The sequence below is a fragment of the Acinonyx jubatus genome, chromosome B2, assembly GCF_027475565.1.
Source record: "Acinonyx jubatus isolate Ajub_Pintada_27869175 chromosome B2, VMU_Ajub_asm_v1.0, whole genome shotgun sequence".
NCBI lineage: Eukaryota > Metazoa > Chordata > Mammalia > Carnivora > Felidae > Acinonyx > Acinonyx jubatus.
Genome location: NC_069385.1, coordinates 9,286,241 through 9,302,664, shown reverse-complemented (window position 1 = coordinate 9,302,664; position 16,424 = coordinate 9,286,241). Strand labels below are relative to the sequence as shown.

Below are 16,424 nucleotides of genomic sequence, written 5' to 3'. Positions count from 1 at the left end.
CCACCTCTCCCATGCCTCCTCTCACACACTCCGTCTCTCACACACGCGCTCTCTCACACACCCTCACGTCCTTCAACACCTACCCATACTCCTCACACACCTCTCACACAGTCACACACACACTCTCACACACTCTCACACACACTCTCACCCTCTCACACACACACCCTCGCCCCCCCCCCCCCCCCCCCCCAGTCCTTACCCTCCTGCTACCCAGTGCACAGGTCAGGAGTGGGATACTTGTAGTGCCCTCCGAGGAGTCTTAGAAGTTGTTATGCCTTCATGGTCTTTCTTCATACAGGTTCAAGGGGATTCGTTTATTTGCCCAGCAGACCTGTACCGAGTGTCTGCTCCCTGGTCAGCAGGCAGACATGTTCCTCCCGATGGTGGTGGTTCTACTCCAGGGGAGGAAGACGGTGACAAGTAAATAGCAGTCCCGTCGTGAAAACATATGTGATGATGGCAGGAGAGGCTGTGCTGCAGGTGGGGAGGGGAGAGAACATCTCTCTGAGGAGGTGACGGAGGCCTGACGATGAGCCCTGGAAATACATGGGCGCTGGGGACAGCAGGTGGCTTGGGGAGGAGAAGGAGAGGAGACATCGCAAGAGGGGAGGCCGGGAGGGAGAGAGGCCACCGGAGAGGTCAGGGCAGGGTCCGCAGGCCGCCATGAGGAGTCCCAGTTTGTTCTCGGCGATGGGAACCCTTTGGAAGGGTCGAAGCCCAGAGGTGAAGGCTTAGGTTGTCAGCGATCAGTCAGGCTCCCTGTGGAGGACGGGCTGCGGGGAGGGGAGACGAGCACAGGGGAGCGGGTTCGGAGGCTGCGGAGCTCCGTGTCAGGACCCTCGGTGGTGGCGCGCGGCCGAGGGCGGGTGTGGGGTGTGGGGTGTGCGCACAGGGGTGCGACGCCGCCTCACCGTGAGAACCCCGCGCGGAGGAGGGGCGCGTGCCCGAGGAGCCGCGGGCTCCCCTCCGGGCGCTGTCGGCTGCTGTGGGGACCCGTCTGGGAAGCGTCCTCGAAGGCGGCTCGAGAAGGGAAGGAGGACGCAGCGGGCGCTTCCGGCCCCCGAGGCGAGGCTGCGACGCGGCCTGTGTCAACGTTAGCCGATTCTACCCCAGCCAAGGCAGGGTTGGTGTGCGCGTGCGCGTGCGCGTGTTCGGGCGCGTGTGGGCGCGCGCGTGCGCGCGCACTCGGGCCGTGCAGACCTTGTAGCGAATGGACGGTGTGAATAGGGTGAGTGGAAGGAGCTCTGGGAAGCTAGTGCCACTTCCTCGTGTATTTTTACTTACTGTTCCTACCCCCTTTTTTCCAGCATCGTCATCCTTTATTTAAGGTTTGGAGCGCAAGTATTACAAGACAATTTTGTAGCTGAACTGTCAACTCACTACCAGAATTATATCCTTTCAATGGGAGGTGGCCGCCGGCCTTCAGGAACACGCTCAGCGTGGAGTGGTTAGCGTGTTAGGTCTGCCAACGTGAAGAAGACGCGGGCCCCTGCGCTGTGGTGCCCTGTGTGCTGCGGCCCCGCCACCGCCCTCCCCTGCCCTCCCCCGCGGGCAGCGGCCCAGGCCCAGCAGGGCCAAGCTGTCCCAAGGGACTCCCGCTCCCCAGCTGCTCTCCCCGCCACCCTGCTCTCCTGTCCGCCTGCTGGGGATTCTTTAGGAACCCAGGCTCCATCCAGAGCCTCGCCTCAATCCCGGTGCCCGCTTCTGCCCGCAGAGCACCGAGGGAGACTGAGCCTGATGGGAGAGTCCTCTGTCCCCATCACTGGGGTGTGTCCAGCTGCAGTGTCCACAGGTGGTGGAGATTAGGGCGGTTTAAGCCTGTGTCCCCAGAAAGGGCTCAGAAGTCCCGGCTCCCAATGTGCCTGGGGCCAGTGGGGTGGGCTCCTGGGCTCCGAGCTAAACCTTCGGCTGTCTGGCAGCTTAAGTGTTCTTGCTGCACCCTCCCCTCCCTTTCTGTGATGGCATCCATCAGGGGGCGCTTTGGAGTTTTCATCCCTTATATCTCAGGTTCTTCCCCTGGGCCTTTGTACATCCTTAGAGTTCATGCAGGATTTGTCAGACTTCAGTGACTGAATTTCACACTAAACTTTTATCAGAGGAGTCCGTAATGCAGAGAAGGCGAAGAGAAACTGGTTCGAGAAACTGTTTCCCGTTCTTCCTTTCAGTCTTGGTTTACCCATATGCATGCGTGGCCTTTCTGCCCTTTGGTCCTGCCACCTCCAGAGGTTTCCATGAAAAGAAGACAGACGGTGCACCTGTTGTTCACAGGTGACCTTGAAAGGTTATTGTAACGTCCAGCTGTGGGCTTGCCCTGTGGCTTCCTGCCGTCTGGGCTGTGCAGCACTGAGGTACTCACTGCTGGTTAGCAGTAGCAAGGACTGCAGATGGTTGGACGGAGGCAGCCAGACTGAAAGCAAAGACGCCAACTGAATACGCAGTGTTTGGGGCTGCTTATTTCCCTTAACCGGTATCACCAGCTGAATTCTTATCTTTCTATGGCTTGTTGAACTTTTACCTCTACACTTTGGCCTTCGTGTATTCTCCATCGAAGAACGCCCTATATGGTAAGCCTCTCCTGGGGCCAGGACGCTGGCCAGATAGCTCCACAGAAGTTCAGGACCCACCTCCTGGGTCCCCTGTTAGTGCTGGGCACTGGGTCTCTTTTATTCATTCATTCATTCATTCATTCATTCATTCATTCATTCATTCTGTATATTTATTTTTTATAATTTAATCCAAGTTAGTTAGCACATGGTGCAACAATGATTTCAGGAGTAGATTCCTTAAGCCCCTTACCCATTTGGCCCATCCCCCGCCAAACCCCTCCAGCAACCCTCTATTTGTTCTCTATGTTTAATAGTCTCATGTTTTATCCCCCTCCCTGTTTTATATTATTTATGCTTCCCTTCCCTTATGTTCATCTGTTTTGTATCTTAAAGTCCTCATATGAGTGAAACTGTATGATATTGGTCTTTATCTGACTGACTTATTTCGCTTAGCATAATACTCTCTAGTTCCATCCACATAGTTGCAAATGGCAAGATTTCATTCTTTTTGTTTGCTGAGTAATACTGCATTGTATATATATACCACATCTTCTTCATTCATCCATCGATGGACATTTGGGCTCTTTCCATACTTTGACTATTATTGATAGTGTTGCTGTAAACATTGGGATGGGCACCATGACTGTTTGGCAGAGAGAGACACGAGGTCAGTTGCAGCGTGGGCTCTGAGGCATTAGAACATGGTTATGTGCTGTGTTATTACATAGTTAGTGGGTCTTAGCACATATGAAGTCAAGTCTGTTGGAGACCAGTGCCATGGCCATTCAAGGAAAGCCAAGGTGCCAGCTCCCCCCCCCCCCACCCCCCAAAGAAGAACTAAACTCTCACACAGGCAATGAGAAGGATGAGAACCTTCTGGAATGTGGGCAGGGAGATAGCCTTTCGGGACCACCACCTGACTTTCATGTTGTGTGAGCTCTCAAAGTGCCTTCATGAAAATGTCTTGTTTGAGCCTCACAGCATCTTTATGATGAAGATGCAGTTACTCCCATTTGAGGTGAAGAAACCAGACAGAGGCTTGCTTCCCAAGGGCGGGAGGGAGGGCAGGCACCTCTGGTCTCCTGGGCATTTTCCGCCCCTGCTACCTGTGCGGACTTGGGAGAAAGTAGCCGGGTTGCAGCTCCTGTCCGAGGGCTCCCCTGATGCCTCTTTTCTCCCGGTGCTTCCACCAGTCAGTCTGCCCGGTGGCCTGCCCGGTGGCAATGCTGCCCCTGGCTTGTACATGAGAAAGCACGCTGGGGAGGCGAGATTTGTTCAGGTCACATAGATAATAAATGTTGGAAGCTGGGATTTGAATCCAGCCCTTTCTACTCCTGTCCTTTTTCTGTAGCATCCTGCCTCCCTAGGCTCATGCATGAAAATGCTCTTTGTTGGTTTTCAGAGTCCCAGCTGAAAGACAACCCTGCATTCTCCATGCTGAATGACTCCGATGATGATGTGATCTATGGGTAAGTCACTGCCTCTCTGAAAGCTGTGCTATAGCAAGCACTCGGCCTGGGTGTATGGAACAGGTGTTAACAATCCTAAAATGATTTTCAAGGTATTATGACCTTTCTTTTACCTGGGAGTGTCCTGTGATTCCATGGTTTTCTGTTTTCACATTGTTCTGACTAGATGGAGTGGCATTCCTTTTTTTGAACACTTACCACGAGTGGTGACCACAGGAGGAACAGTTCATTCTGGCGTTGAGCCCTGGTGCTTGATGGGGGGGGGGGGGGCAGTTGGCTATAGAAATGGGGAGCACAGAGCTATGAATGTGTTCTTGCTAGAATGGCATGTCAGTGTGGAAGAGGAGAATAAATGAGGCGCTGTCAAAAGCCGAGTGGCTTCAAAGGTCTCTTCTGTGACAGGAGTGACTATGAAGAGATGCCTCTGCAGAACGGCCAGGCCATCCGGGCGCAGTACAAGGAGGGGTCTGAGAGTGACTGAGCCTCGGGCTGTCCTGCAGCACCGCTTCCTGGCCCTCCGTGCTCCTGCTGGTGTTCAGGCTTGTGTCGTGAGCAGAGATTTCCCGGTCCTTACTTGTTTACGTATTTTTGAAAGGAAAACCAAAACCAAGGATAAATTTAAACATTGGGCCAAATTTATTGTTAGAGTGGCTACATTTGTTTGGGAAGAGAGGTGCTGATGAAAAGTGTAAACAGGCAGATCCTTTTTCAAGGGTTTCAGATGAGAAAGGATTTGTTTTTAGTGGTGAGGAGGAAATTACTCCTGTTTTTAGTAGGTTTTTTTTTTAAATAATTTGCTAACTCCAAGTCCACGGAAAGCCCTTATGAATGAAGTTGTCAGCATGGTGACGTTCTCTCTCTTCCTTTTTTCTCTGCCCTGTACCAGTTTCGACCCTTTAAACTCTAAGGGAAGCCTATTTTTGTGCCTGTCTCATGAGGGCAGCCTGAGTGGCCAGCGCTCTGGATAACCACGCATGTTAAGTGACTCGTAACTTGTCTGTTGTGTGAAATTTGTGTCATGTCTCACTAGAGAAATGGTGGGCGAGCCGGTTCTAGCCCTTCACTGCCCACCCCCCACCCTGCCCCCGGGGGCGGAACTGGCATTGTGGGCTTCTGAGGAGGACTGGGTGAGCTTCATAGGAAAGGGTAAGAAAATTGACAAGTGCCAGCTCTTGTTGGGAGAGGTCTTGCTACCATACAGTTTTCCAAGAGCCTGTGTACACACGTGTGTGCATGTGAGGGTTACATGTATGAATATGAATGGATGTTGCTGTGATTGGGGTGGGGAAGAGGGTATCCATTACAGTTCCCATGAGCTGTAGTTTCTACAACTCCATTAAAGATGACACCCTGTGGAACTTTATTTTTTTCATAAAAGCTAAACAAAGGATCGATAAAATATTATAGTTTCTTTACTGAAAAAAGGTTTTTCAGTTCCTCATTTGGAACCTAAATGAAAGAAAGTAAAACATTTTTGATGACTTGTGGAAGGAAGCACATCTTTGGGTAGAAGGTCACTTGATGGGAATCATGCCCCACCCTCTCAGCCTCATACGGTGGCCTGGGAAGATGATGGCTTGCTCTGGAAAAGAAAAGTTGTCTGAATCTGTGGCATCACAGAAGGCCCTGGAGAGTTGCCAGTTCCTTTTTGTCAGAGACTAAGTAGAAGTCTGGTATAGATACCTCCTTTGCTTTTCCTTTGACACGCACAATAATGTCTGTCTTGAACTGTTGACATACGATCATTGCTAACATCCTGATTGATGGCATGGCACAGGATAGGATTGTTCGGCTCTGCAAACAGTACCTACATTTTCTTCATCTATGCATTAACTCTTAGATTACCAAGCTAAAAATCGGATTTCACTTTAGACAATGCTGGAACCTTTTAGAGGTTCATGAGAGACTATTCATTATGACTTTACCTCTTTGTGTTTAATTTAAACTTTAGTGATAACGTACCTTTAATATGGATTCCATTTAAATTTGTTTTTAAAACCCTGTAAATATGAAAGTTTGAATTAAAACAACTGTATTATTGCAAGGGTAATTCGAGTTTACATGGTTTTTACATTTTCAATGGTGTGATTTTTTTTTTTATTGTATTCAGTGGTATTGGAAAAACTTTTCTGTTACCAAATTTTTCTTCTACTAACTATAAATAATTTTATGTAAATTGATGAAAACTTACTTGGACTGATTAATGTATTCTAGTATGTGATATAGTTTACAGGTTTTAATCATTATAAAATAACTGTCCATAATTTGGAATGCTGTTATTTATCAGTAAACTACTTGAGGCATTTAGCCATACACGTTAGAACTTTTTAAACCTTGTCTTTGTCCTGTAGTATAATTATAAACTGATGACTGATAATCTTCATACTTGAGTCTTCATGGTATCAAGTCAATGAAATGAAAATATGGGAGTATTTATTTACTTTTTATAACTAAGCTGGAGACAAAAAAGGTATAAAAGTAAGTACTTAAAGGGAAAATGGTTCTTTGTTAAATCGTGCATTTTGGATCTCTGGTGCATCACACGTATCAACAAATTACACACTCCATGTAAAAATTTGCTTAAAGTATATAGCATTTAGCATGTATTATATATGCCGTAGATATTAGGTTCAAACACTAAAGTCTGCCGGAAACTTTCGGCAGTAGCAAGAAAAAAACTTTTTCTTCTTTGGAGAGTATCAAAGTTTTGCAAAACTTAAATTATAAATTCAGAGGGCTGACTTCAGTTCTTGCATGGTAATGGCTTGTATAACATCATCTTTGGGATAATTTTTTATACTGGTCCAGTCTAGGGGAATCTGGAAGGTGCCTGTCGGTATTTCAGTTTCCCTAGGGAGAGCATCATTATCCATGTGGGTAATAGGTCTGCTTGATTTATTATTAAATCATTACAGCAGTGAAGTGATGCAGTTTTCTCTCTCTTAAGCCCCATTTGAAAGGCTAGAGAAGGGGATATATAAAATATATTCAAGGTTTGTAAGATTGTTCCTGTACATAATTACAGATTGCAATAAAAGTTAAGATACACTATGTAAACCCAGCCCACTAAATGGGCAGGTTACAAGACAAATGTCACCAGCCTCAAGTATTTCCTGAACTATTTACTGAAGGTACAGTTGTTAAATGGGTTACGGTGTGGTCAGTGACTTGTTTCCTGGAATCCTTCTCACAGGGTAAACCACGGGAGCTCATAGACAGGATGACAAGAGATAGCTAGTACATACTTAAGTCACTAAAGAATATTTATGTATTTTGAGGATTTTAGAAACCAGTTGCCTTAGAGGTTAGACTTTTGGAAAAAAAAGATGTTAATCTTTTCCCCAGGCCAAAGGGAAGTCGCTTTCGTCTGTGACATCTTGTTATCCTGTTCATGTTGACCTGACAGGTTTTAGATATACTGGTAACTATAATACCACACAATGAAACACAGAATTTTCTGCTACTGAAAACTGCCTTTTTACAAAAAGCCTGTAAATATTTGTAAAATAAAAACAACTTTAAGCTCAGAAGAACGAACTACGTATTAGGTCTTGGAACTGTGTCAGTGAGCACAGTAACACCTGATCACAGAATGATCATTGTAATCAATCAAAAGTGAATAAATGTTTGTTTATGGCAAACTTACACTTTGGAAATGGCTTCATTCTGAGACTGCCTTTCTGGTAAATGTTAATAAATTTGAAACATTCGGTCCTTATTTATATGTGATGTATTTGCTCTTGTGTGTGGAGTTAATTTGGCCATTCAGACATGAGTGCTTCAGGGACAAAAGGAGAGCTTTTTTCATTTCAGCAAGTGGATATAGCAGCCTGTCTTTATTACAGTGTGAATGTGTCTGTGGATGAGCACTGAGAGGAGGTCACAGACTGAGGCTTGGGGCCCACCCCTCCCCTTACTTGGATAAGATTTTAAATCAGATAACCTCCAAACATGTTTACTGACTTATAAATAATGGTCTAATTGTGGACACAAAGTGAATGTTATGAAAGCATCTTGGAAGCCCGGATGTACTAAAACATGTTTTTGGTGATTGATTGCTACTGAAAAATGGAGACTGGGCAGCATGTGGGGACCAGAGCTCTCCGGCTGGAGTAGGAACCAGCTCACCCACTCCCAGAAGCCAGTGGAATCCTGGTCCTGCGGGTAAAAGCATCAAATCATTGTACTGAGAAGACCAAAGCCAAACTGTAACTTTTCCTTTTTTGTTTTTGCAGTTTTAGATTCTGAAGTCACTAATGACATTGAAAGAATTCATTTGTGGTGTTATTTAGACTATGAAGAAAAACACAAACTTTAAATTGGAATAATTTATTACTCTAACCAAAGTACAAAGTGTGGAAAATTAGTGTATCTGAATCATTCAGAGTAGAGAAAGTTTCAAACTAGCAGATTTCAGTTTTTAGCACCTTTGAAAAGAAATAGTTAAGACGAGTGGCAGCAGAGGCCTGACTGCCTGGGATGGCAAGTCCTCGGACCTGGGGGTGCTGTTCGCAGAACAGGGCCAGCCTTCGGCTTTTCTCTCCATCTGGAGAGCGCCCCGAGGACCACGCTGAAGGAGCACGAGAAAGGCGTTCACCGGCCTCCCGGAGGGTCGGCCGCGGCTCAGATGGACAGCCCGAAGGCGCTAACGATGCAGTACATGGTCTTGTTCTCCCACCGCACAGTGCAGCTGCCTGTGGGGAAGAAGGCACGGCGTCACTCACCTCAGGAAGACGGGGGCTCGCTAGTCTGACTTGTCACCTTTCTTCACGGCACACAAAGAAAGCAAGCCAGTAAGTCTCTTCTAGGAAATGTGTTAAAGGTGAGTCTAATAATAAGCATGCATTCAAAAAATTTGTTTTGAGAGAGAGAGAGAGAGAGAGAACGCAAGCAGGGGAGGGGCAGAGAGAGAGGGAGACACAGAATCTGAAACAGGCTCCAGGCTCTGAGCTGTCAGCACAGAGCCCAACGTGGGGCTCAAATTCATGAGCCACGAGATCTTGACCTGAGCCGATGTCAGATGCTTAACTGAGTCACCCAGGCGCCACTAATAAGCATGCATTCAAACACGGGAAATGTCCAAGCACACACTTCACAAAATACTGCACTGAATGATCTAGATCTCAACAGGATCAAGGAGGCGCCTCAAGGCCTTCAGGGAAAAGAAAAGCCCACGACAAGCCTTCACAAAACACAGGGAAAACCATACCGTCCGTAGAGCTGTCCCAGAAGCAGGAACTTGCTGTGTGTAACCCTGCTCCGTTCTTCTGCATAATTACACAGGTCACTTCAATTAAAACAAACTTTTTATTAGAGAGATACACTTGGCAACCCTACTTTAGCCTACTCTGGGCATATACATGCAGATCACGTGGTTGATGTGCACGATAAATATTATCAGGGTAGATTGGTCCTATGACAGTGACACATCACACCCTTCCCATTCCTTCACCACATGCCTGTTCTAAAGCAGCTGATCTGCAATGCTGGGAAATCCTGTGCCATGCGCCCTGCAACTGTTCCAGCCAGGCGGGTGGTAATGCACACGACACCGCGACCAACTGCTACTGGGAACTTTGAGGTCAGATACCACACTGCCACACGTGCCTCTCATCAGTATATATGATGAGTATATATGAGAAGAACCACCGACAGTATATATGAGAAGCAAAAATGCATTACCGATGTATTTAAATGGCTTGCCCAGCTTGGTGAGTTGGCTTAAAGTCTGTTCAACTACGTTTGTGGTCCACTGGTTCACTTTGCTGTGCTGATAGGCGTTGCCGCCGATTGCACTTTCTATAGCCTAGAACACAAAGGACAGAGGTCACTGCTGGCAGAACACAGCCAACACCTTCCAGGTAGTACTGAGTTCATCACCCTAAGAACTGCTAAAATACAATCTACCTGAAACGTAAGCTTATTTATCACCATGAGGACTCTTGTGCAAATACATCCTTTGCTTATCAGTGTTCTATTTCATTAAGGTTTATATTCATTTTTAAAAATCCACACTTATATAGAGTCTGTCAAATTTTAAACACATTTTGACTGAATTTAATGTTTACTGTTGCAGTTGGTACTTGGAGATAATCAATACTTTGCCTACTGAGGCTAGAAAATATTTCCCTTTGTCCTTTTTTTTTTTTTTTGAGAGAGAGAGAGTGAGCGAGCACGCAAACGGGGGGGGGGGGGGGGGGGGGGGGCAGAGTGAGAGAAAATCAGGCTCCACACTCAGCACAGAGCCTGAAGCGGGGCTTGATCCCACAACCCTGGGATCATGACCTGAGCCAAAATCAAAGAGTCGGATGCTCAACCAACTGAGCCACCCAGGGGCCCTTGCCTGTTCCTTTCTTAAAAATATAGTAGATATAAGACTTTATATGGGTTGTCTGTACAACTGACAATGCACAAACCTATCCAAATAATCATGTATTCAAAAATACTTCCTTTATCCAGCATCTTCTGGAACTATGTTAACACAGAAGTACACTTTTCAGATTACAAAAGAAAGACCCCTATATATTATAAAAATTATTTTAAGTTTATGATGAATTTCTCTATCTGAAATTCCTCGTCTTTTTCTGTGTTGCGTCCCGGTGCGGGCTCATGTTATGTACGTATGTATGTATTCAGGAATACATATGGCCGCTTGCCCCTACTCTTGCTGTGTAGTGAGGCTGCAAATCTGTAGTCAGGCTATTACCATCTGAAGATTTTCTGGGCCTTTTACGTTGGTTGCCAGTGTGCCTGCCTCTAAGCCACTTCCTTCTCTACCCCTTTTCTAACTTGCTGTGCTGGAAACCAGAAACCTGAGTTCTGATGACAGTTGTGACCTAGATAGAATGTAAACATTTGGTGAGGGCCCAGTTCTGTCCTCAGAGAAGCAGAAAAAAACAGTCCTGGGCTCAGAGCTGTGCACATTGGAGACGGATTAGGGTCTGTTGTCTGGAACATAAGCTCAGTGATCTTGCTTTTGAGGAACAAAGAGCTACCTAAGTCCCACCCTGGTTTCTACCTGTCTGTCCCGGGACTCTGAGTGGTGACATGAAACACACCACATGTAGCACCTGGCCTTCCTCTACATCTTGCCCCCACCATTGTCCTAGCTCCTTCTCATCCTGACATGTTCTGCCCCCCTCCCCAGCTCTGGGACTGGGAGATAGGCACTCCTGGTTTAAGGGGACCTGGTTGTTAGAAGATCTGGACATTGGTCAAAGAAAGGGGGAGGCACCACTCAAGCTCAACTCTGGCAACTGTCCACATACCCTTTGGAATTCAGTGTTTTTCAGGGAGGAGGAAAACTCCACTTTTGGACGCACCCAAATTTATTACAACCCAATCCTTAAAATAGCTCAAGTGAAGAATTAACCTACTGCCAGGGGTGAAAAAGCTGTTGAGGCCGGTGACCACATGAAGGTACTACAGGATATTACTTCAGGCCTCCACGGGGCCTGGGAAGGTCTACTCTCAACCATACCTGCTGCAGGCAGTAGAGTCTAAGAGGAGGCCGAAAACCAGCGAGAGCAAAGGGGACTTCACAACAAGCCAGCCCCACGTGTCACAGGTCCTGTGTGGCTCCCCCCACCCGTGTTCCGTAAGAAACATCATGTGTAGGAAAACTGTGAAAAGCACACCACTACAGATCCTGCACGACCACCAGGAGATCACGTGGGACGGTGAATAATGTACATGGTAGAACAACGACATTCTGCTTTTTGGTGTTGGGTCACGAAAACAGGTTGTGATTCTTCATTATTCTGGCGTTCGTTAGTAATCTGTTTGCATTAGAGTCAATTCCCCATTACACATATCTCAACTGGTAACTATTTTTAAATTTTTTTTTTAATATTTACTTTTGAGAGAAAGAGACAGAGTATTGGGGGGAGGGCAGAGAGAGAGGGAGACACAGAATCTGAAGCAGGCTCCAGGCTCTGAGCTGTCAGCACAGAGCCTGATGCGGGGCTCGAACCCATGAAGCGTGACCATGACCTGGGCCGAAGTTGGCCACCCAACCAACTGAGCCACACAGGCGCCCCTCAACTGAGACTGTTAAACTTCAATCATCTAATGGCTTTCTCCTGGCCAATGGCTTCAGTCTGGTCTCAATTTACACAGGAAGGGAAGGAGATGAGGAATAGCTTTCTGGCCTCATTCCTGCCCCAGGCTCCCCCAGTGCTCTGCACTACAGCCCCATCAGCCTCACTTCAGTCCCTCAAACATACCAAGCACAGTCCCACCACAGGGCCTCTGAACACGTGTAATGCCTGGAACGTCTACCCCCTCTTCTTGCAGAGTTAACACCACTCCTACTCATTCTCCAGATTCTAGCTCCAAGCTCACCAGATGGGTCAAATCCTTCATAGCACCACTTGCTATAGCAGTTACCACACAGGGAATGCAAGTTTACAATTCCCAGTGTCATTGACAGGTGCCTGCCTTCCCCTGCCCCATACTGTAAAGTCCTTGAAGGTCGGTCCCTAATGCCCCCTTGCAATGTACTTTTTAAATGAATGAAGAACAAATATCCTATTTTGTCTTCCACTGTCTTCCATGCATCCACTGGGGCACGGTCAATAATGATAAAATAGGTAGTTTAGGAATATACGAAAAATAAGCAGGTAAGCCCCAACTGGATCACCAGGTCTTAAGTGACTGGAAGTTACTCATTTTTTTTATATACTCTTTATTCAACACCAGAAACATTTATTTGTATACCATGACAGGAGTCTTTTATGCTAAAAGGTTACAGAATCAAACCTTCGTAACATTCAATAATAATGTCAGTACATACAGTTTCCTGTCTGGTTTAAAATATATAATTTACATAATATGGGAGTAATTCTTATCTACATATTCACTGACGTAAAAACTGTTATTTTAAATGCCAAAACACACAGGCTCAGCTGAAACAATTCCAAGGCAGTATTTAAAACACGTTATTTTACTCATAAAGCCGTTAATCAACATTTAAAAAATAAGCATCTTTCCTCTTACCTCTTTTACAATGTTGCTCACTTCATCAACAACAAAAGCAGTCTGTAAGGAAGAAAATTAGTTAAGTTTCATGGCTTTAAAAGATCTGTTTCCACTGCACTGATTAATGCACATTTAGGTAATGAACATAATTTAGAAATGAAGACTTAGAAATAACTGAACTAGATTGTTCATTTTACCAAGGAAAACACTACAATGAGGCTCAGAAACACCAAGTGGCTCTTCGAGAATCGCAGAGCTGGTACAGTCAAGAGTCTAGACAACGTATATAATTTAAAGGTTTTTGCTTTGTTTTAATCATGCCGTGGTCCAAAAGACTGACTCCGCTTTAGATTCAATCTCTCTAGCCATTTCAACTGGTTGCTGGGATCATTAACAAATACAAAAGTTGACTGACCGACTGGATTTTTGTTTACATGAGTGAACACTCTGCCTGATCAAACTCATTAGGAGGTTTGACACTTAAGACATTTCTGTTTCTGCTGTGAACCACCATTAGCGATAAAGTACAATGATTAAACTACTTCTGATAATTCTGTCTTCTTCTCCATGCTGTCGTACCTCAAGACTACAGAACCAGCTGCTAGCACAGCTGTTCTCCACAGGTGTGTCAGGATGAGCTGGGCTGCTGCAGTAATCTAGAGGCAGAGTTTACAAATGGGTTTTCTTTACACATATCGTACATGTGAATGGGTACAAGGTTCTGTCTGAATCCTGGGAACAATACTTAGCTCTGGACATTCCTTCTAGAGGGCAGCCCGAGGCCCTTAGTCATTGTGAATCCTGGTGGAATAAAGTCAGAGCACCCTGCTTTTGGCAGGGAGTTTCCCTCCCAGCTGGGACGCTGTCCACTGTGGCCCCGTCTGAGCAATGCCCCTTTCTTTCCAGGAGGATCACGAGCAGACTGCCTTGAAGCCCTGTCACTGGCTCTGCTCAGAAGGCATACTTGGGAGACAAAGCCAACTCACCAAATGATGAAAATTTGCACTATCTTACAGGTTAAATGACTTCTTGAGATTTAAAGGATCCTTCCAGGGGACTTCAGTGATCCTAAACCATACAGGAAAATCCCTGTGTGACTATCCACATTGCTAAAATATGGAAAAGGTTGAGGGGCATTTCAGTGGAGATTTAGTGGAAAGTAGAGCAGTTGTACAGAATCCACTGGGCAATTTCAACTTCTACAAGAAATAGGAACAAGGAGTTGAGAATAGTCTTACGAAGGTCCAGATATTTATATGAAGTTAGAGGATATGCAGAAAAGGCTTAGTTCAGAAGCTGTTAGGACTGGCATCCATTAGTAAATACCTAAGGCACGCCTACTAGGAAGAAGTTGCCCTCTTATCATGCAAGGGCCTAGGGCTTTATCTCCTGTAAAACACATGCTCTGTTCAGCCCCTTCAATCCTCAGATCTGTAAGTGAGATCTGGAATAATGAAGTCACTTAGCCACCTCATTGGTGGGAGAGCCAGAATTGAAATGCCAGTATTAAGAGACTTCTCTTACGGGGTCATTTCCATTTTTAAAGTTTTATAGATATTCCTATAATATGAGCCATTTTCCTACATTAGTTTACAGGGAAAAGCTTTTCCTTTGCTAGCTGCTTACGCACCATGGATCCACTTGGTTTTTTACCAGCACTGAAACACATGATTGTGCTGCCAATTCGCATGGTACAAGCATTAGAATTTTTCCCCCTCTAAACATCCCTGCTTAAACTAAGTTTCAAAAATGGTAAAATAGCAAACCTTACCAAATTCGTCTATCCTTTTTATTTTTGACAGGCTGCATAATCTGTAGGACTCTATTTCAACAAAAATTACTACTTAGCAAGGAGAAAATGGGCAGCAAGAATTATTACTTAGCAGGAAGAAAATGGGCAAATATTTTTGTATAATAGTAGCATCCATCAGCTATAGTCCCTGAATGCATGTTAAACTGAAGGAAAGCCATGTTACCAGCCCGCTGTTAGAATGTCTTCTGCTTGGCAAATAATTGTGTGCTTTACCCTGCTGCTTCTTCATTGAGGCAAGAAGAGATTATTTTTCCCAAGTAGGAGTTATCATACTGACATCTCAAACTCAAAATGAAACCTAAGGGATGGTGGCCACGGTGGATGTAAGCACCACACTGAAGAACAAGGTGCGGAACGGAAGACAAAGGCAGGCTCTCCACCTGTGCGCTTCCGCATTTTGCAGGTGCATCAAATCCATTACTGAAGGGACTTAGAAGATGTGACTGGACGTGCGTGTCACGCATATATGTCACTCTGTAGTCTTCCGTTAAAACATCAGCAGACGCACACGCGGCCTTCAGCCTTCCCCACCCGTGGACGTGGAGCACCTAATCTAGGGTGGGGGGTCTGCACCACGGAATAATGGGAGCGAATGATACCACTCTCCCGGCGGCCCTGCCGGCGTGGAGCAAGGTCTGGGGGCGCGGCTGGGCCGCGGGCGTGGAGCGGTTCGGGGGCGTGGTGGGCCGGCGCGGGGCCAGGTTCGGGGCGGGGCTGGGCCAGGGGCGCGGGGGGCACCGGGCTGGCCCGGGACGTGGGGCGGGCGTGGGACGCGCCCCGGGGACACCTGGGGACGCCCGGAGACGGGAGAGGCGCGGCGGGGTGTTCCCGGCCGCAGGGAGAAGTCCCAGGGCTGCGGGGCCCCTCCCGGAAGAACGACGGGGCTCACGCCGCCGCGCGGGGAGCCCCTGCCGCGCCCCGCCCCCCGGGCAGGGTGACGACGCCCAGAGCAGGCCGGGCCGGGGGTCACCGCGAAGCGCTCGGCAGGGGGCCGGTGCCGTCAGCCTGCACCTCGGACTGCCGCTGCCCACGTCCAGACGCGGCCCGGGTGCCCACACACGCCCTTGGCTGCCGCCGCCCACCCGCGCCCGGGGCTCTCGGCCTCCACCCTTCCTGTTGCTGACCCGGCGGTTACCTCCTCGGCAGCCTGGTAGTCTTCCATCTTTCCTCCTGCACGTCGCCTCCGCCTCCCTGAGTAGTGCGCACCGCGCAGGCGCACTCAGGCTCCGCCCCTCAGGCTCGCGCCTCGCCCCGCCTTCCCTGCGGGCCGGCGCAGCTCCAGGGCCCCTCCCACGCCCGGCTAGCGGGGCTGGGGACTCGGGATCGGCCCCTCCTCCCGTCTTCCCCAGGATGGTTTCCGTGGGAACCCGCGAGGTAGCCTGGCAGCAACTACAACAAAACAAATGTACAAAAGCCATTCCGAGAGGAAGAGTCGTCCGGACCTTCCCTCCAGCTTGTGCTGTATGGATTAATTTTAATGTTCAAATGGATTCGGACATCCTGTAATACACTGCAAAGGGATTTCTGAATATGAATGATGAGCAGCTGAGAAACTAGTTACAGTCTTCCTGGAGATCCAGGATTAGGAAACTTCAGCTCTGAACGAAACCCTGT

The 16,424-nt window shown here is 47.3% G+C and overlaps 2 protein-coding genes across 5 annotated transcripts in view; one reads left to right on the top strand and one right to left on the bottom strand.

Moving 5' to 3' along the window:
- Positions 1-7,736, top strand: part of TMEM181 (transmembrane protein 181) — a 73,931-nt gene extending 66,195 nt beyond the window's left edge. For all 4 annotated transcript variants that reach the window (XM_027056538.2, XM_053222030.1, XM_053222031.1 and 1 more), the window contains exons 14-17: positions 1,311-1,393; positions 2,478-2,567; positions 3,952-4,018; positions 4,421-7,736. In XM_027056538.2, coding sequence (XP_026912339.1) covers positions 1,311-1,393; positions 2,478-2,567; positions 3,952-4,018; positions 4,421-4,499 — 319 coding nt within the window. In that variant the 3' untranslated portion in view covers positions 4,500-7,736. The remainder of the gene's footprint in view (positions 1-1,310; positions 1,394-2,477; positions 2,568-3,951; positions 4,019-4,420) is intronic.
- Positions 7,737-8,331: 595 nt separating this feature from the next.
- DYNLT1 (dynein light chain Tctex-type 1) lies at positions 8,332-16,058 on the bottom strand. The gene is made up of 5 exons (XM_027056539.2): positions 15,946-16,058; positions 13,016-13,057; positions 9,701-9,824; positions 9,228-9,305; positions 8,332-8,712 (listed from the first exon to the last, which is right to left on the bottom strand). Exons 1-5 carry the CDS (start codon positions 15,970-15,972, stop codon positions 8,642-8,644), a joined length of 342 nt encoding a protein of 113 aa, XP_026912340.1. The 5' UTR covers positions 15,973-16,058; the 3' UTR covers positions 8,332-8,641.
- Positions 16,059-16,424: the final 366 nt, after the last annotated feature.